The sequence below is a fragment of the Onychomys torridus genome, chromosome 5, assembly GCF_903995425.1.
Source record: "Onychomys torridus chromosome 5, mOncTor1.1, whole genome shotgun sequence".
NCBI classification, from domain to species: domain Eukaryota; kingdom Metazoa; phylum Chordata; class Mammalia; order Rodentia; family Cricetidae; genus Onychomys; species Onychomys torridus.
The window spans coordinates 94,397,139-94,417,215 of record NC_050447.1 but is presented as its reverse complement, the minus strand read 5'-3'; the positions used below and the strand labels follow the sequence as shown (position 1 = coordinate 94,417,215).

General features: G+C 44.2%; 1 protein-coding gene across 2 annotated transcripts in view; it reads left to right on the top strand.

The window, feature by feature from the left end:
• Positions 1 to 18,659, top strand: part of Stard3nl (STARD3 N-terminal like) — a 41,642-nt gene extending 22,983 nt beyond the window's left edge. Inside the window, exons 3-9 of one of the 2 annotated variants that reach the window (XM_036188650.1) lie at positions 2,734 to 2,811; positions 3,359 to 3,436; positions 5,431 to 5,484; positions 5,591 to 5,708; positions 8,747 to 8,842; positions 17,201 to 17,274; positions 18,195 to 18,659. In XM_036188650.1, coding sequence (XP_036044543.1) covers positions 2,734 to 2,811; positions 3,359 to 3,436; positions 5,431 to 5,484; positions 5,591 to 5,708; positions 8,747 to 8,842; positions 17,201 to 17,259 — 483 coding nt within the window. In that variant the 3' untranslated portion in view covers positions 17,260 to 17,274; positions 18,195 to 18,659. The remainder of the gene's footprint in view (positions 1 to 2,733; positions 2,812 to 3,358; positions 3,437 to 5,430; positions 5,485 to 5,590; positions 5,709 to 8,746; positions 8,843 to 17,200; positions 17,275 to 18,194) is intronic. The other variant, XM_036188651.1, reaches the window with a different exon arrangement.
• Positions 18,660 to 20,077: the final 1,418 nt, after the last annotated feature.

Below are 20,077 nucleotides of genomic sequence, written 5' to 3'. Positions count from 1 at the left end.
GAAGTTATTATAATAATACATTTGTTTAACCCTGTTGTTTCTCAAAGCCTTGGGTCTGGTTGCTTGTGTTCCCCACCACCTGACCTGAGCCCTCCTGGAAGACTGCTCTGTGCAAACCTGTCTACCGTATTTGTCAGTGGTTCATTTTATTCCTCAGTCATTCTGGCCTCCTGTTTTCAGACTGGAACAGGCTCCTATCTATCTTTTTTTTTTTTTTTTGGTTTTTCGAAACAGGGTTTCTTTGTAGCTTTGGAGTCTGTCCTGGACTAGCTCTGTAGACCAGGCTGGCCTGGAACTCACAGAGATCCACCTGCCTCTGCCTCCCAAGTACTGGGATTACAGGCGTGCGCCACCACTGCCCAGGGCTCCTATCTATCTTAAGACCATTGTAGTAGTGTTCCTTCTGCATTAAATCACTAGTTTCCTGTATCCTCTTGGAGATGGTGAGATCCTGTTGTGCTGGTATCCATGTAAATGTCACCATTATTCTGTCACTCTCTTGTTTGTGTGCTTTGTAATTCTTTGTTGTTGTCTTTTACACAATAGCAAGCTCCTGAAGACACATTGTTTTACTTACTGAAGTATTTCCTGCATTTGGAATAATGCCAGGCATTCAGTAGGTTCCCAGCAGATACTTTGTGAATGCATGAAGATCACTGCAGTAATGGTGAGCAGCTGGATTAAGCTAGAGGCAGGTTGGCAGCAAGAACACAGTCAGAAGCTGGTGAAGGAATGCCACTCAAGTGCCTAACTAGGAAGAAAGAACTCACCTGAGAGGCAAAGTCAGGAGGCGGTGGCAAACCTGTGGAAAGTCGATTTGTGTCTACCCCAGTGTTTAAGATCACTCTGTTAATGGAACCCAGTTAGGCACACTGTCCTTACTCAAGGTGCTTGGGCTCAGAAGTGCTTCAGACTCCAGAGTTTGAGGGTATTAGAATATTTACATACACATAGTAAGATATCTTGGGAATGAGACCCAGTGCAATGACAAGTTTATTTATTTATACTTTATTCACATAGTCTGATGGCCAGATTATACTTAGTGGACCTGAGGTCGAACTGAGACCCTTCACAGAGGTCAAGCGGGAAGTTCCCACTTGCAGGATGTGTGTACTTAGAAAGCTCAGATTTTGAAGCAGTTCAGATTCAGATGTGGGGATAAGGGATGCTCGATTTAGTCTAGAAAGATGATTAGGAAGGGATTTGGTTTGAGCTGTAACTGGTCTGTTTGAGAACCCCTAAAGCAAAGACTGAATTAAGGATTTAAAGTACAAGTTTGGGTCGCAGACATAGACTAAAAGAACTCTGCTTATAAGCAACAGAGTCAAGATACAGTGCACCTAGATAGTAAAGAAAAGCATTTCCCCGGCCAGTGTGCACCCAGGAAACAGAAGCAGGAGGGAGGTATGTGTACTAGAGAACCTTCTTTGTTTGGGCCACTGGAAGTAACTATTCTTTTAATATTCTGGGTGGCAACTTCCTGTAGTTGGCAGAGACACAGCGTGAGGTTAGGTGACTGTTTGCATATGGCCTCTCTTTTCTTTTGTGCTTCACTTGTGCAGATCAGTAACCCAGTAGTCTATAGCTGATGAACACTCGCCACTCAGAACCCTAAACTCCTCAAGACTTGTAATGCACAGAGTCATGTTCATGTTTTGCCTCCATTCCTGTAGCAAATGCAAGTCAATGGAATAGCTAAGACTTTCTATGTGACTGTTTCTATTCCAAGTTGAACAACTCTGGAACCTTGTGAAATGGTTCTTCATTAATTCCCCTTCCTAGCCAGTTGCCTGTTTAATTGTTCTATCCTTTATTCAGACTATCTGTCTGTTAGGAGTGAATTTGTAATCAGAAACTTGAATTGACCAGGCTGAGCCAGAGCCCACGGCGGCTATAGAGAGACTTCCTGGGCTGTATAAATGGCCTAAAGTATGACTCTATTTGATTATTTAAAAAAAAAAAAAAAAGTATTACTCTGCATAGTTTAATCTGTATAATTCTGTACTTGGTCATTTATAATTCATTTTGGTAGTATGAAGAACAAACAAAAAGGTTATCCTGTTGGATTTTATTATTCTTTTTTTTTCTTTTTTCTTTTTCTTTTTGGAGCTGAGGATCAAACCCAGGGCCTTGCACTTGCCAGGCAAGTGCTCTACCACTGAGCTAAGTCCCCAACCCCCAGATTTTATTATTCTTATTTGCTGTAACTATTTTATGTATGATTGTAAATCAAATCTGTTCTATTTTTTTTTAATACTAGAAAATATAGCCAGGCGGTGGTGGCGCATGCCTTTAATCCCAGCACTCGGGAGGCAGAGCCAGGTGAATCTCTGTGAATTCGAGGCCAGCCTCCTGGGCTACCAAGTGAGTTCCAGGAAAGGCGCAAAGCTACACAGAGAAACCCTATCTCGAAAAACTAAAAAAAAAAAAAAAAAAAAAAAAAAAAGAAAATCTATGAGTGTCCAATTTTAAATGTCAAGACAAAGTAAAACAAAACTAGCCACAGAAAATGTTGGCACATATGTTCTATGTCATGGCAACTGGACTTGGGGATTATTGCTCTAAGATCAGAGTCCCTGGCTCTTTCAAGAAATCTGTGAAGACAACTCAACCTGCTGGAGTTTTTATTTCCTCTTTGAACATTTCTGGGTTCCAAGGAGGTGTGTAGGGCAGCATATCGAAACCTTACTGTTTGGTTTTCACTCACTTCTCTCCTCATGTTGCTTCTCCTAGGTGAATGGAGGCATCGAGAACACACTGAAGAGGGAAGTGACTCACTATGACTACTACTCCTCTTACTTCGATATATTTGTGAGTGTGTTTAGATCTTGGTCCAGATAGAATGAAATGGGCACCTAGAGGCAAGATCCCTTGAAATAGGCCATAGATGCAATGCTCTTCTTCCCCTCTTTGAGCAGTGGTCATGTTTCTTCTCTCTGAATTACCTGCTCGCTCAGTGTTCTCTGTCTCACTGAGAAGTTGATGGTACAAGAAAAGAAAAGGTAAATGAGAGACAAGGAAGGCCAGCGGAAGGAGCCCTCCCCATGCCCATCCTCTCCCTAGCTGCAGTAGAACATACTGACAGGTCCTGGTCCCTGGGAGGAAGAGCTAGTCCCCCTCTGTTCTTTTCTATCTTCCTATTTATATTGATAATAGGGACTTGATTTGAAACCTTGGCTGGAAGGATCTAGGGCCGCGCAGTTCTACACTTTCATGTGGCGGTCTGGAACCCAAGCCTCTCTGGGCTGTCTGCCAGCTGAGTCAGAAAACAATAGTAAATTGAAGCTGCTTTGTATTTTTTTTTTTTTTTTTACATATTTTTATGTATCCTTTCTTTTCTTACTATTCCTCTCCTCAGCTTTTGGCAGTTTTTCGATTTAAAGTGCTGATACTTGGATACGCTGTATGCAGACTGCGCCATTGGTGGGCAATAGCGGTAAGTGTGTGGCATCGTGGGTCATCCCCAAGGCTGGTGGCCAGGGTACTCACAGCAAACTCTAAAGAGAGGTAACAGGATTTTAATGAGCTCTAATTTCACGGTTTTTCTAAGTTCCCTTCTTCCCTCACTTTGGTAGGCTTAATTTACCAGGGTCTTACTGCAGTGAAAACGTTTAGTTCAGTTACTGGCGTGGCCATTAGTGAGGAATCTAGAGGCCCAGGAGTAAGTATTGGCCATGCATCCTCTCCTCCCGCTCAGATAAGAGTGGATAGCAGTGCCTCCCACTGAGTGTGTGGAAAATGCCCAGCTTTTGATGATAACCCCACCCTCACCCTGTGCCCTCAATCCACCTGACGGTCTATATTAGTTATTTTATTGAAGTGACGTAAGCAACATGAGAAGCGGAGACTGTTTTGCTCACAGTTTGAGGTATAGTCCATTTACAGGTGGGAAGGCATCCATGGAGTGTGAGGCCTCTGGTCACATGGTATCCTCAGTCAGGAAGCAAAGAGATGATTGCTGGTGCTCAGCTCACTTCCTCCTTTGTATGCAGTCTTAGACCCCAGCCCACGGAACACTGTTGCCCACGTTCAGAGTTGGTCTTCCCCCTTCCATACATCCTCACAGACATGCTCAGAGGTTTATCTGTTAAGGGACTGTAATCCTCAGCATGTCCTTAGTCATATTAACCAACTGCCAAAGCAGGAAAAGCCATTGTTATTCTCATCCTTTTGTTCCTTTGGTTTCTCCAGACTGGTGGACAACTGCCCAGTCTCTTTCCTTGTGTCTAGCACAGAACCTGGGCACATTCTGTTCTTTTTCAGTAAATATTAAGAAGCCGAACGTTAGAGTCAGTGGCTGCCTGCATCATTTTGCCATGTCCACAGGTGTCCTGAATGCTGTTCATCCCTCCTCACAAACCTGGTGAGGCAGACAGGTCAGGTGCAGAGCTCTTGAGCTCGGGAGCAAGTTGACCTTCAGCAGTAGCCGTCTCCACTGGACTGGTACAAGTAGGAGCCATACTGCCAGGAGATAGTCATCCAGGGCTGGCTCTGCCTGTGCCACCTTCCACATCACAAGGTGCATCAGACTTTTGGATGTGTGGAGTCTCATTTCTAGGATGTAACTGACCAATTCAGCAAGCCTGGGTCCCATCTCTTTTGCTGACATCATGGTAGTTTTGATCATTACTTCTTTCTGTTTTTCTATAACATTCTGCATTTGGGACATTCTGTTCCCCAGTTTCCATTAGACTCATGTTTGTGAGACTATCCATTTCAGCATGTGTTATAGAAGAGATTTGCACAGATATGTGCAGCGAGTCACAATAAAGTACCTGCTTTCATTTTCAAGTAGATTTCAGCTTAGATTCAAATGGTACTGTGTTACATCTCTGATAGTCTAAATAAGGAGTGCTCAAATCCTATTTTTGTTTCTGATTAATATATTTGCAGGAAGGGAAAATTGGCTAAGTCACCTAAGAGCAATTGGTATCATTCTTTAAAGTAAATTACTGTCTGATAGAGAAATGTTTTCTCCCAGTGAATTACTTTGGTGTGTGTGAGGCTTCATACTTAACAGATAGACAGTATGCCCTGGCCTCCATCCTGCCAGTCACTGTCCTTAGGCTGCACTGTGCTAAAGTCTCAGTTGGAAGGGGAGCAGCGGTGCTCAGCATGGCGGGGTTGCTCTGACATTCACACCCTGGGGCGAGCTCTGTCCATGCATGTCACCTTTCTCTCTCAAGTGTGTTAGAGTTGTACCTTCTGCTGACAGAACTTTCCCAGCACATTAGTTGGGAAGTTCTACAGTTCAAGAGAAGGAATGTTGTATACAGCCTCCCAGATTGTGTGCCACAGAGAACCCATTTTCCCCTGATGGTGTGTGGGAGAGCACAAATAACGTGGGAAGTAGTCGGCTGGGCCATTTGCTGAAGCTCCCTCCCAGTGTGAAATGTCCCGTTTGAGGAGTGTTGTGTTGGTGTCTTGCAGTTGACGACCGCAGTGACCAGTGCCTTTTTATTAGCAAAAGTCATCCTCTCAAAGGTACGTGTGGCTCTCCTTCCCTGCCCTGTTGCCTGTGCCATGACGAAGCCCTCCTTCCTGTGTGAGCTGGTGGTGACTGCTTTCCCTCAACACCTCTGTTCTCCAGCTTTTCTCTCAAGGGGCATTTGGCTATGTGTTGCCCATCATTTCGTTCATACTCGCCTGGATTGAGACGTGGTTCCTGGATTTCAAAGTGCTGCCTCAAGAGGCGGAAGAAGAAAACAGTAAGTTTCGTTTTGTTTTTCACTTTCGGCTTCCCAGGCTGGTACTTACCACACTGCAGGGAACTGATGTGACTCCTTACTGTGAGGGAAGCTCCAGGGACCAAACTGAGGCAGTTAGGCCAGTGTCCTCAGTGGCTCTGTCAGAACTGAGGTGAGCCTGGGTGGATACGTGCCTGCGTGCATAGTGACAAAGTGGCTGCTCTTTCTGGCTGCCTGGCCAGGCTTCCCCTAGAAGGTGTGGTCTCTGGTTGAACAGACATTCATAAAATAACAAAGAGTAGCCACTACTTCCTTCTCTCTGTCTGGCTTGATCTTTTCTCACTAAAATGATCCTCCTAGGCCCCTAAGCATTTGTACAGAACAGAGCTGTGCCTTCCAGGGGCAGAGATGGTGAACCAGTTTTCAGTGAATGGAAGAAGCAGTTGTGAAGAAGTGATTCTGCAAAGCGCTGTATCGCAGTGTATACAGCAGGCTTGGATGGGTCACAAATAGAGCAGACAGTTAGGTGATTGCAGTGTATACAGCAGGCTTGGATGGGTCACAAATAGAGCAGACAGTTAGGTGATCGCAGTGTATACAGCAGGCTTGGATGGGTCACAAATAGAGCAGACAGTTAGGTGATTGCAGTGTATACAGCAGGCTTGGATGGGTCACAAATAGAGCAGACAGTTAGGTGATCGCAGTGTATACAGCAGGCTTGGATGGGTCACAAATAGAGCAGACAGTTAGGTGATCGCAGTGTATACAGCAGGCTTGGATGGGTCACAAATAGAGCAGACAGTTAGGTGATTGCAGTGTATACAGCAGGCTTGGATGGGTCACAAATAGAGCAGACAGTTAGGTGATTGCAGTGTATACAGCAGGCTTGGATGGGTCACAAATAGAGCAGACAGTTAGGTGCCTGGCATGGGACCATGGTGGTCCATTTGGAGTTATTATACAACCGCATGGTCTCCAGTGAACTGGGGTGTTCAGGAGGAAGGTCAAATGGTCCATTGAGAGCTGTGTGGTTGGTTACTGGCCTGGGTTCTTCTCTGTTGAAACCTTTAGTGGAGACACAGTGCTACCCACCTCTCTGGGAGGGAAATGGATCAGAAGTCATTTTAGCTAGGCATGCTGCTTCAGATAAATCCCTGTTGGACCCTTTCTCAGCATCTGGCTCAATCTGCCCTAATAGGAAAAAAAAGTCTTATATAGAAAATTAAACATAATTATAGCTCCAAAAGCAACAGGATCAAGAATCACTTCACATTTGAAGTTTGATTTGAAAAATTTCCTTAACAGAGAACTGAAAAGAGAATTTGAATTTAAGAATGAATTTACAGGGCATACTAACAGTGATCCAAGATTCTTCTGCCATTCTGTGTCCTTCCAGCATAGAAGGGGAGTTTCAAGTTAGTGTAGGGAGGCCACTTTTTATTATCTATAAACATCAAACTGAACATTGTTGAAAATATGTCAAGTGTCCACATGAGTGAGGTTTGAATGGTTATGTGAGGAGGGCTATTTCCCTGTATGAAACAAAGCTGAATGCGAAGGCTGGAGAGATGGCTGTGAGTAAGGATACCTGCTGACAAGTCTGATGACCTGAATTCAGTCCCCAGAACACGTGGTAGAAAGAGGGAACTGACTCTCACAGATTGGCTTCTGATTGTACACTGTGGCACAGGCTCACCCCCACACAGGCACACATGCACAAATAAACATGAAAAAAAAATTTTAGAAAAGTGAACATTAAGCAAAGTCACCCAATAAAAACCATATTCTCCCTCATACATAGATTCTAGCCTATAGTGTATACATTTTATTATATGTACATATATTTATTTGTACATATAAATGCATCTGTAGATACAGTATACCATGTGGAAAGGTGAGTGTTAGGTTCTGAGAAAGGACAGTGCAGTAAGGACACAGGACTGGTTTTAGCTACCTTTTGTCAGTTCCATTTGGATAAATGTAAATTGTAACTGATACAGAAAGAAAGAAGTTCATAGAGAGGTACAGAGTTCAGGGCTGGGCAAGTGTTTCTTGAGTGGCTACGGTCATCTACTGCATGTTTTGATTTGTGAGTTTATTGCAGTAAAGTGATTTTTATGTTAAAAATGAGACCAGCTTTCATGAAGTTTAAAGCAGCATTTGCCTTCAGTGTAGTGGCACACAGGACACGTACCTGGTATCTGCTGTGTCACCAGGTACTTGCTACCATAGTTCCTAACACTGACACTGATTTAAGCAAAAAAACTTCAAGGATGGATGGTCTTCCTCCTCGTATGAGGTTCTGTCCATCCTCTTTCTGCTTTTTGAAACCGTGTTTTTCTTTGAGAAAATTGAAATAGACATCAGGGCCAGAGAGGTAGCTCCACTGTTAAGAGTGTGACCTGCTCTTACAGAGGACTTGAGTTTGGTTCCCAGCACCCAAGTATGGTGGCTCACAACTGACTGTAACTCCTGCTTCTAGGGACCAGATGCCCTCTTCTGGGTCTGTGGATACCCACAAGAACATACTCCAGCAGACACAGATACACAGGCATCCTGTAGCACGTGCATGCACATACATAGTTTAAAAAATATTTAAAAGTAAAATAACAATTTATTATCTGCATCACTCTACTGAGTGGTATAAGGCCATGTAGGCATTACATTTGACATCTGCCGTTTCCCTAACCAAGTCTAGATGGTAGACCATTTGTCCTTGCAGACTCAGTTTTGATTTCACTTAGTGTTTGGTTTTGAAGTTGGTGTTGATGTTTGTGGGGAAATGAGTATACTCAAGGGATTGAAGCTTTGAATAGTGAGCCCAGGAGTAATTGGAAATGATTATTAAAGCTATTTGTTTTCTGTTTTCTTTAATCTTCACAGGGCTGATGTGTAGTTTATTAATGAAATCTTTATTTGATGGTTGCAAGATTTTCAAAGTACCTTGTTTTGCTAATAGTTTATTTGATGTATTGAAATACCATTATCATAGCAGCAGTCTTGCCAGGAAGATGCCAGGGAGGCTGTGGTTCTTAGCACCTGCATTTCTTCTCTCCCAGGACTCCTGCTAGTCCAGGATGCATCAGAGAGGGCGGTCCTCATCCCTGCAGGACTTTCTGAGGGCCAGTTCTACTCCCCGCCTGAGTCTGAAGCAGGTAAAGCAATCGCGTACCTTTGTGTTTGTCTGTCTGGAAGCCTCTCCATTTCCCTCTCCTGCCCTGTCTATTTCCCTGGCTGTGCAGCAGATACTGAGCATGCTGTGATGTAGAACTGAGTAGGAGAGTCTCCCAAGAGACGAGTGAGACAGTTCTAAGGACAGAAGTCCTGGAATGGCGTGGATCCTGGAACTTGTGATGTATGTATGTCCCAGAAAAAACGAAGAAGGGAGCAGACTCGATTCTGTCCTCATCCCTCCATCCCTAAACCAGCCTTCCTGTAGGATTGCTCATGGCTGAGAGAGGCAGCTCCATCGAAGTGCTCCCATCAGGAAGTGTCTCAAGACTGCCTCCCTCTCTCCCGGCTGAGGCCTCATCATCCATAGGCTTTTCATTAGCCTGTGTTCTTCTGCCTGCATCCTCGGCTTCAAGTCACACCATTTCTACCAGTTCCAACCAGATACCATTTCTCCGTTTACTGTCTGTCACTTCCTCTCTGCACAGCTACTGGATTTGCTTCTCAATAACCAGCTGCCAGGGTGCTTTTAAAAATAACAATGCACTTAACTGTAGCAGCAGCAACAGGTCCTGACCAAAAATGCACAAAGTTCTAGAATAAACATTTTCCTAGGAAGGTATGCAATGCAGAAAGCCTCTATGTGGAAGCATGCCAACACCAACAATCTTTGGGAAAAATACAAGCCCTGTTAATGTAGTGTTATTTTTAAAAATTCCTACTTTGGTGAGGACATGGAACAAGGCAAGCCTGTATGCCCAATAGTCGAGAGGACAAAACAATGCAGCCCCATAGAAAACAGCGTGGTGTTTGCCAACAAAATTCAACATATAGTTATGATATCATTCAACAGTTGCTTCTCCGGCTGTCTGACCAAGAGAAAGGAAAACAAACTCAAGAGACACAGTGAGCCCCATAATCACAGCAGCATTGTATACAGTAGCTACCAACAGGTGAACACATAAAATTTGACATATCCACTCAGTGGGCCATACTATAGCCTTAAAAAGGAATTAAATTCTGACCCATGCCGTAACATCTGTGAACTTTGAGCAGAATATGTGAAATAAAATAAGCCAGATGCAAAAATCTAACACTTGCACGATTCCCATTACTAAGGTTACCAGTGAGATCAGATCCAAAGGGTCAGTAAAATAGTGGTTGCCCAGGATGGAGGAAGTTGTGCCGATGGATCCCGTTGATGGGAGCAAAGTAATGTGAACCTTAATACCACTGCATGGAACACTTCAAAATGGTTAAAATGCTATAGTGGGTGAGGTAAAAAAATGTCTAAAATGTTTGATTTTATTTACATGTATTTTGATACAATATAAAAAAATGTTTTAAGTTGCTAGAACTTTACAGGCGAGTACCAGGTACCAGGGCTCTATTGGGGTTCACTCATTCACATATTATAACCACTCTGTGAGGTGAGCTTATTGTTGCAGTATAGAGAAGAGCAGGGTCAGGCATGGAACAGATGTGTGCCAGCATCACAGCGAGTGGTGGTGCTGGGCCCAGTGCTGGCTCCAGCGTGAGTCCATGCTCATACCTGCATGCTTACAGCTTTCCATGTCAGTGGAAGTGCCAGAGTAGGTGGGCCAAAAGCTCCCTGCCCAGAGCTTTAAGTGACCTGGCCAAAATCGCCTCTGTTGGCCCCTCTCACTCGCTGTCCCACCTCTCACCTGCCCTCTTTCTCTTCTTAACTTTCTAGAAAAGGTTGGCTCCAAAGCCTGCAAACCATCATGCATCTTACCGCTTTTGTTCTAAACATTCCAGCTCTAGCTAAAGCTCCAGGAACCTCCACTCAGCCTTCCCCACGTGCCCACCCTCCTGCTCTCTTGGATAGGGTACCCCTGGACCTCTAGCTTCTGTTCTATAGCCCTCCACCTGTGCCCTCCGTTCTGTCTGTAGCAGGCAGTTGGTCTGCTTCTGCCTCTGTGGTGTAACTTGAGTTAGAGGCTACATTGTTGTAGTCCCAACGTTAGATAGAGGACCACTTTAAATTCCACTAACAGGCAGAGAGGCCTGTGGAAATAACGGGACGTGTAGCCCTGTGTAGTGTTAACTAGAGGAACTTGCGGTTACTTACATTGTGTATTATTGGTGTGGGATCTCAGACAGCCTGAGAAGGAAAAATCCTAGGCCCTATGAAGTTCAGGTGTATGTTGGTATCAGACCGAAGCTGCAGAAAGTGGAATTAAAGGTGAAACATTTTACTACTTAATGACTATTTGATTCAGGTATTTTATGTCATAGGACTTGTTTGAAAAAATGAGATTTATAATCTAATTCAAATGTAACTATTTTAGCTTAGTTTCCCCATACTGATGCCATTTCTCACTGCCAGTTTGTTTTCTCAACAAGGAACTCAGATCAGTAGGCCAATATTACCATGAAACTGTTCTTCCCTTTCAGTCTTTCCAGATAGATGTGGGGCCTCTGTCTGTGATGTCTGCCACCACCTAGTGGACTTTGGGGGAACTACACTGGGTGATGATGACAGTGAGACCAGAAACAATTCTGTAATGTTCCTTCAGGTGGCTGCTGTATTTACACAGACGCACATTAGTAGTGGTGAACGGAGGTGGATGCTCAAGGGCTGCTTTCTTGTGTTACATTTACTGTCTGCATGTTCAGTTTGGAAACAGTAAGATTACTGCAGAAGGTAATGTGCTGGAACTGTCCCCTCCTATAGCTCTCCCAGTGCTGTGAGTGAGCAGTACTGCTTGCCCACAGTGACTGGTGTGCCGGAGACGGGACTGTCCTGCTTGCCTTGGTTCCCATCACCCGAACTACGACCTGGCACATGAGAGGTTTCTGTCTGATGGAGGGTGGAGTAAAGTGGAGGAGGAAGTTGAAGGAAGTTGAAGGAAGTGTAAATAAGAGTGTTTTCTTCTTTTCTAATGAAAGGGCAGCTTGAAGTTTAGAGTGGGCATTAGGAGGTGAGCACGCCCCGGCAGATGTGTCGCTGGGACTGTCACTGCTTTTCTCACAAGCTTACTGTTGGGTCTGACAACAGTTTGATGCTTGTACGTGCCGTGCTCAGAGGAGGGAGGCAGGTCCTCTTCAGGTGCCGAGTGATGGGCTGAATGTGGTCAGAGAGAGGCAGTGACAGTGTGGGATGCTTAGGTCAGGACAGTTCTTTACCCTTGTGGAAAGTCTGGTTTTGAAGTGCAAACTAGTTTGTAACTGAAGATGTCTAGTTCAGTGGTGTGGCACTTGTCTGTAATGCGTGGGAAATCATGGGTTTGATCCTATAGTGAAGCAGATGATGGGTGGATGGGTGGATGGGTGGATGAACGGATGGATAGACGAATATCTCAAATTGTGTAATAATATTCTGTGCCAGTCCCGATAGAGGCGCTGAAATTCCTTGAGTACTCGTGAGCCTGAGTGAGAGCATCACCCAGATGTGATATTAGGATCCTTTATCCCTCAGAAGGGCTCTAATTAGGTGGTCACCCTTTGTGTAGGGAATGGATTTAATGCATGTACAACTCACTGCTGGGATTATTAATTAATAGATGTTTTAAGCTCAATAGAGGTATATATAACTTTCCACACTATATATAAATTAATCTTTTGTGAATGTATAATTGAGTGAAGCAGTTCTTCCCCACCAAGCTTTCCAGGATGTGATATCAACTACCACCTAGTGGTCTTTTGGGGGATTACCATGGGGTTATGGCTAATAGTATTTTAGGCCATTTTCTTATACCAGTTAACTTTTCGTGCCTGGTTGCCCTTAGAGCTCCTTGGCCTCTACGTCTCATCCTAAGGGGACTGCTGTTCTGCCTCCCATCTTGACACTGCATCTCCTGGACATTTGCTATCAGTGGTTCCTGCACTCAGCTGCTTTTCCAGTGAAAAGTTCTAGGAAGTGGACAGCACTCCAGCAAGCGTCATTCTTGTCCCTTTTACGGGGTGACACTACACCATTTGTTAGTCAGTGGCACTTGACATTTTTCAGTTTGAGCTAGTAGAAGTAGTGGAGCTGTGAGCAGCTACATACGTGTTTGGGAATTTACATTCTTGGATGGATTTTTAAAGGATTTATTGAGCTGTAAGGTAAATGTCTCCAGAACTTTTCATATGCTGCTCTTTGAAGTCCTTTATTTCTTACATTCTTCATGCCAACATTTGATGCTATTTGCACATTTTTTGGTTTTGTAGTCTACCAAAACTAAAGAGGGGCCCATTGTGATTTAACTTACGTGTCCCTAGTGATCCTGACATCTTTCACACATTCCTGTTCCGCATTGTTTATATGTCTTTGCACTTTATAAATTATTTGATAATCCCATACTGTTATGTAACACAGTCTGATCACACCCCCTGCCCTCCTCCTCCAATCTCATGTCTTTTTGCTTGGTTGTGTGACCTTCTGGTTTTACCCCAGAGTCCTTGTGAACACAGGTGTGACGCTGTCCACTGGGCCATGGGGACTTCACCAGTGGCCACACTACTGAAGAAAATGACCACCCCTTCCCCAGTAGCCGCCAACATTCAGTAGCTCCCCAGGGAGGAGCAGGGCCCCGAGCCTCCCCATTCATGATTGACTGTTGGTCTTCCCAGTCTTGTGCAGGTAGCTGCAGCTGCTATGTGTTCATTATTGCATCATCCATATCACCTCCATCAGGTAGTGATTCCTGCCCCCGTGCCTGTCTCATAAGCATTCTGCCTTTTGCTCGTGATGGTATCTGAGCCTTGGATGTCCTTGATAGAACTTAGCACTCAGCACTCTCTTATCCTTAGCACCCCGTGCAGCTGTGAGATCTCCATTTACCTCTGATGGTGGCAGAAGGAAGCTTCTCTGACCAAGGTTGAAACATTTGTCCTGGGCCAACAGTCCTCAGGCCCACTGCCATGGGGTGCCTGTCCTGTGCTCTTCTCAAGCATTATGTTTTAACAATAAAGTCTAGTTTATGGGTTTGCTCTTTTGAGGTTAGTGTATTTGTAGACATATCTAAGATCTCTTTACTTTCACTCTGGGTCCTAAAGGAATTTTCCTGTGGTTTCTATCTAGAAGTTTCAGTTAAGATTTGGGTATCTTCATTTGTTTGGTTTTTGCATTTAGGATTATTACTTACTTTTCATCTATAGATGAAATAAAGGACTACATGCATGTTCTTTTGATGTTGACTGTCTGTCCATTTGTCCTTGAAACAGTTAATAAAACAGTGACTCCCCACTGAACCCACTTGCCATTTGCTAAAAGTCATTTGCTGTAAGTATAATAAGTCAGTTAGTTCTCTGACTCCTTTTGGATTGGGTTTAGCACATTCTCTTTCTCCTTTTTAAAAAGAGTCACTTAGTTTTGCTTGGTTGACTCGAGACCCTTCTTACTGTGTGATAGGGGCGTTTAAAGCTGTAGTTTCTTCTAGGCCTTGCTTTCCTGGTGTCCCATACATTTTGACCTGCTGTATTTCCTGTGCTCCCTGGTTACCAACAGGCTGGTGAGGTGGCCCTTTGTGTAGGTCCTGTGCACACTTCTCCAGCCCATTAGATCCGTGAGGTGATGGCTCCCAACAAACCCAGGAAAATTTGCTGGAATTTTCTCAAACATCTTCCTGATCCCTGCCGTCCCCAGCGCACATGCCTGTGTCAGCGGTGTCACTGGCCAGTGTCTGTCTCTGCTCAGTGCCCTGTGGTCTCTTCTCCTGTTGTCACTTCCCAGTGAAGCCAGATGCTCCTGCTGCCTGCTCTTGCTTTCCCGAACCCCTTCTCACAGCTACTCCGCCTCTCCAGCTGTCCCTTCTAGTACTTGTTTTCCAGTCTTTGTTCAGTTTAGTGTTTACCTTTCCTGACAGTCTCTGGCTGCTCTTGGTCATGGCTTTTCTCTACTTTCTTAATTGATTCTATGTGTCCTTTGACTGTATTTATCACTGCTGTTTTGATGTCTTCCTGCTTAGATACAGTATTTGGAGGCACACAGAGAGCTTGTTTTGACTTTTTGTCTGTCTTTTTCAGAAGGATCACATTAGCCTGTTGTGTTTTTTAAATAACACTTCCTATAATTTCTGTTGCATTTTGTTGACTGTATAGTATTACAGTTCTAAATTTGTAATTGTTTTTTTTCTTTTCTCAAAAGGACAGCTTTGTTCACTTAGTAAATTAGCCATGAAATTATACTATGTGGAACAATACTACTTGTCTTTTATATGTTTTGTTTCCCTTTTCTGAAAAACTTGATTTTAAAGTTGTCTAAATTTTAAGAAAACTTTCGTTTATTCTTTGAAGACTTCCTGGATGTATACGATGTAGCCACACTCCCTCCCTCTGTGAGCGCCTCCAGCACATCTGCTTCTCAGCTTGACCTTCTCTTTTCTCTTCAGCCCACTGAGTCCAGTTAGTGCAGGGTGTTGGGGTGTGCAGTAATCCATCAGGGCATGGACAGCCTACCAGTGGTCAACCCCTAAAAAGTGGCTCTTCCTGCCCCCGAAGCCACCTACTGCCCGATGCTCCTCTGCTAGGGATAGCTGCCCCTCCTCCTTCCACACTAGCATTTTTACTTGCTTGATCTTGTGTGGGTAGCAGCAGCTGCTGTGAGTTCATGTGTGTAAAAGGTCATGCCTAGTGGACAGAAATTCACAGCACTCTTCCCCAGTCTCTGACTCTTACATTCTCGATTTCTTTATGAAGCTTCACTTCCCAGAAGTCTCCGGACTCTGCCATGTTTGGTGGTATCCAGTGACTAGGCAGAAGTCAGGCTCAAGCCCCTGGACTAGCCCCTCTCCTCTGCCAAGTGGCAGAATGGAGCTGTATGTAGAAGACTCAAGACATAAACCTCGTTCATGCCATTGGCCAGGCAGCTGTCAGTTGAGCCTGAGAGCAGGAATGCAGTTTGAACATCCTTCTATGCACACACACCCCCACACACACATTGAAAGTCCACCCAGAGGCTCCACCAAATACAGTAAGCTGTTGGTGGGCTGGAGGTAAAGCCTCCTCATTTATTTTTACCTAGTCACTCCAAATTCACCTGAAATGGTTAACATTCGTGAGGTTAAAATGTGAGGCACAACCTTAAGATTCTCCACCATGCTTTCCCCTGTACCATGCTTGTTCTCTGCTTTATCGAGTAGAAGTCTCTAAAGACGCCCTTGAGAGCACATCATCTTACAGTTATTGCAGTCCACAAGGCTGCCACCTCCTCACCTGAGCCTTACTTTTCTCATTCCCCTTCTTAAAATCCTCCTTGATTATGAGAACAATACACACCTCCACAAAAACTCAAAGCTAACCTGTCCATCAAACTACAGGAGCAGTGTTGGAATTCACAGCTCATGGTGTTTTCTTCTAGTTGTATGAATGTGATTTTATCCCACTGTGCCTGTGTTTCCTACAGAAAAGCAAGATTCTGTTTGTGGAGTTATGAGTTAAATACTAGTTACTATCATTTGACTGTGGACATTTTGAAATATTCAAAAATACGTAGTTTTGGTTATTTTCTATTATTTCTCCTTTGTATATATACATTTGACTTTTTAATTTTGACATATTCAAGTTTAGAGTGTGCAAACTTTATTTATCTATTTGTTCTGAATATGTTAAATGAGTGCAAGCTATTTCATAGAAACATAACTCAGACAGGTAGCTCCCATTTCTGATCTTTAGAGAAAACGTCTTGATGACAAATAGTATTTTTATGTAGTATTGATCCAAAGGAAGGAATTTCAGAGCTAGATGGCTTGTTCAATTGTAGAAAAACCTAAGGCTGAAAAACCATCTGCCCAGAAGAGCTAGTCAGTGGTCCCTGGGCATGTGACCACTTGGCAACCCCTTCCTTCAGCATTAGGAGCCATCACTGTGCCCAGTTCAAGCTGCGCAGTGGTTTCTAAATACCCCTAAATTAAATATTATTTACACTTAAGAATGTATTCACTGTGGGGCTGGAGAGATGCCTCACTGGCTGCCATCCAGAGTACCTGGATTCAATTCCCAGTACCCAGAGAGCAGCTCACAACTGTCTTCAGTTCTAGGAGATCCAATACCCTGTTTAGGCATGCATGTGCTGCACAGACATATATGCAGACAAAACACCTATACATATAAAATAAAGTTTAAAACTCACAAGTCTTAACAAAGAGGGAGATGAAAATGAGCAGCTGATAATAATTCCATTTCACCAAGCTATAGGTATAAGTGGTGTTTGAAGTTTCCTCCTACAGAACCTAAGGTCAAACTTTAAAATGGCAGTTTATTAATTTCAGTCTCTTGAAGATTAAACATGTATCTTTTACATAGAATTTTACAAATTTATGTCTATTTTACAGTGAAGAAGTTTGTAATGTTAACACAATGAGACCCTGTTTTTCCTCTTCTTTCCCACCTCCTAGGTTCTGAAGAAGAAGCTGAGGAAAAACAGGACAGTGAGAAACCGCTTTTAGAACTATGAGTTCTGCCCTATGAAGTAAGTGTGCATACGTGAAATTGTACCAGCAAAGTGTTTAAATGTGGGTATTTCCTTTGGGTGGATTTGAAGGAAGTGTCTCTGAGTGTGCAGCCAAGCAGGGCCAGGCTTGTTCTGTTTGTGTATGTGTAATAACTGCACCTTACTCAGGTGTATGGGCTGGGAATGCATAGTTTGAAAGATCCCCAGAGACCCATGTTTCTAAGAAAATGAGCATTAACTTAGCCAGAATGTCAATGCTGAGTGCTGGCTTGCTTCAAACCATCGTGTTTTGAGATCTGATCCTGTGAGGTACGTGATTGCTGTTACCTCCATGTCACACTTTTGGATGGAGAGGGTAGGTGAGGAGCTTGTCTGGGGTAGCACAGCATGAAATGGGGACCTGAGCTCAGGCCCACCTAGTTGTACCCCAGAGACTTCAACAGTTTCCTACAGGAATGCCTCTTTAGGGTGTTGTTGGTGCTTCTGATAGGAAAGCTGTGAACTCAGCATGGACATTGATGAGTGTCTTCAAATGACAAGGAAGTCATTTCAACATCCTCCATGTAAGGACAGTAAGCAGCAGGCAAAGGGCAGCAGCTCCTCTGGCTGTAGCCACCAGGGAAGAAGCAGTAAGACTATGGTTCTTGAAACAAGGGCAGGCAGGCACATAGGTTGCTGGCTCAGGCCATACAAGAGCAGATGAGCCCTGTGCCCCCATCAGTGTTAGCACACAGCATGCCACAGCAGCTGGACACAGGAGGCAGAACTGTCGACATGAAATAGTCAGACTTCTTGTGAAACCCTTTAAAACAAAGCTCTGCTGTCATGTTGTCCTTTATGAGTCTCTGTCACCTGCAGTCCAGACTTGGGAAACTGGTAGACAGCACAGCACTGGGGTCCAACCACTACTCAGTATTTGTCTCCACTCTTTCTCTAAGTGTGAAGAACCACTGCAAGTCATCCAAGGAAAACAGGTGGAGGTGGGTTTCCCCCTGACAGGAAATGGTGGATCTGCTCACTGCTGGTGTTGATGAGCTAAGGAATTTATTTATGGCGATACCTCATGGACATTGCTGCACCTCCACTTACATCACCCCTGCCTGCGGCCACTGGGTCGTGCTGCGGTCCTTCCTCTCTTCTGTGAGTCTCCGTCTGACCTGATAATGAATAACTCAGTTTTGTGCTGCATCCGAATCAAAAGACTGCTTAATATATTGAAATAACAATTTTGTAGTAAGTGAGATACATTTTTATTTCAATTCACAGAATGTATTTTTTTGTTTCATGTCTCAGATTTCTTTTGTATTTCTTTTTTAACTCCTTACATTTCACTTGTGTTTTTAAATTCATGCACATGTGCTCTTTATACAATTTTAAAATAATAAATCCAACATACCAAATTGCCGGGTTTGTTTTATATATGGTATGTATTTGGCAGGAGTGGTGGGTACCGAAGGAAAAGGGGCATAGAAACCACTGTCCTGCGTTTTGTGTGGTTCCACTGGAATATCTTGTTTGAGATAGGGCTCTCATAGCTTACCTCCAAGGCTACCTGCAAAGGGCATGGATGCCTTTGCTGCCACTCTTCCTGGATGTCTACTTAACTTAGATTAATATGAATTAATTTACATCATCAACTGTTTTTCCAAATGTACTTTCAGCTTCCCAGAGGGATAGACTGTGAGTCTCCATCATTGACTGTTGCTCTAGGAAAGTTAACTGCATGTGGTCGTGGTACTACAAGCTTGTGGCAAAATTCAATGAAGATCAGTCCTGGATCTGCACTGTTCTGAGAGTATGCCCACCTCAGCAGTACCTACAAGGAAGGGGTGCACCCAAGAAGGGCTACTCAGGGTTAGGGAGAGTAGAGGGAACTCTCCGGGCCTGTTCTTGGGACAGGACCTCAGGAACTCAAGGGAACAAACTCGGTGGCAATTTCATGTGTCAGGAGTGGAGCAGTATATACTTCTAGTCACATGTCAGTGCTGAGAACACTGCTAGAGTGCTGGCCTGAGCCAGTAGATGTGGCCAGCCCTCTCTTGGGAACACAGTCCTCTCTTGGGAACGCAGTTGACTGATCACAGACATGGATGGACAGTATGTGACTGTGAAACAGATCAGACACTGGGGAGGATAGCTCAGCTGTAGTCATGCTTCCTCCAGGACAGGACAGGTGAGCCCTGGGGCTTGGGTGTCAACTCTGCACTCAGCCTGTTTGTTCTCTGGCTTCTCATTACTGCATACTGGTATCCTACAGTTAGCCTTGCTGTGATGCCTCTGATCTCTCTCTCTCTCTCTCTCTCTCTCTCTCTCTCTCACACACACACACACACACACACACACACACACACACACACACACACACACACACACACACACACACACACCCCTTGGAAAGATGACTGTTTCAGTAGCTTTGAGTTGACTTCCATTTCTGTGTTCATAAAGCACATTACTGTGGCCCACATCTTTGTCAACTGGAATCAGAATGCACATCTTGCACCCTCTGCGTTCTGGTTGAAAAAGAGTAAAGTGTCAGCATCTGTAAATGACGGGCCTCAGACCCCCAGCAAGAGGCTAAGGTGATGTTGGTGCTACAGAGAACCTTCTGTGTTTCTTAGAGCATCCAAGGGAATGATCAGTGACCTATCATATAGTCCTGGGCATTAGTTCCAACTGAAGCAGGGAGCACTGAGTGTGCACCCCAGGGAGTCCTGCCTCCCTTCCTGTAGCTCTTATGCTTGACAGCCACCTCCCACACAATGAAACTAATTTTTTCCCCCACTAGCCATGGCCTTTTGAAACTGAGCAGAGCTGGCTG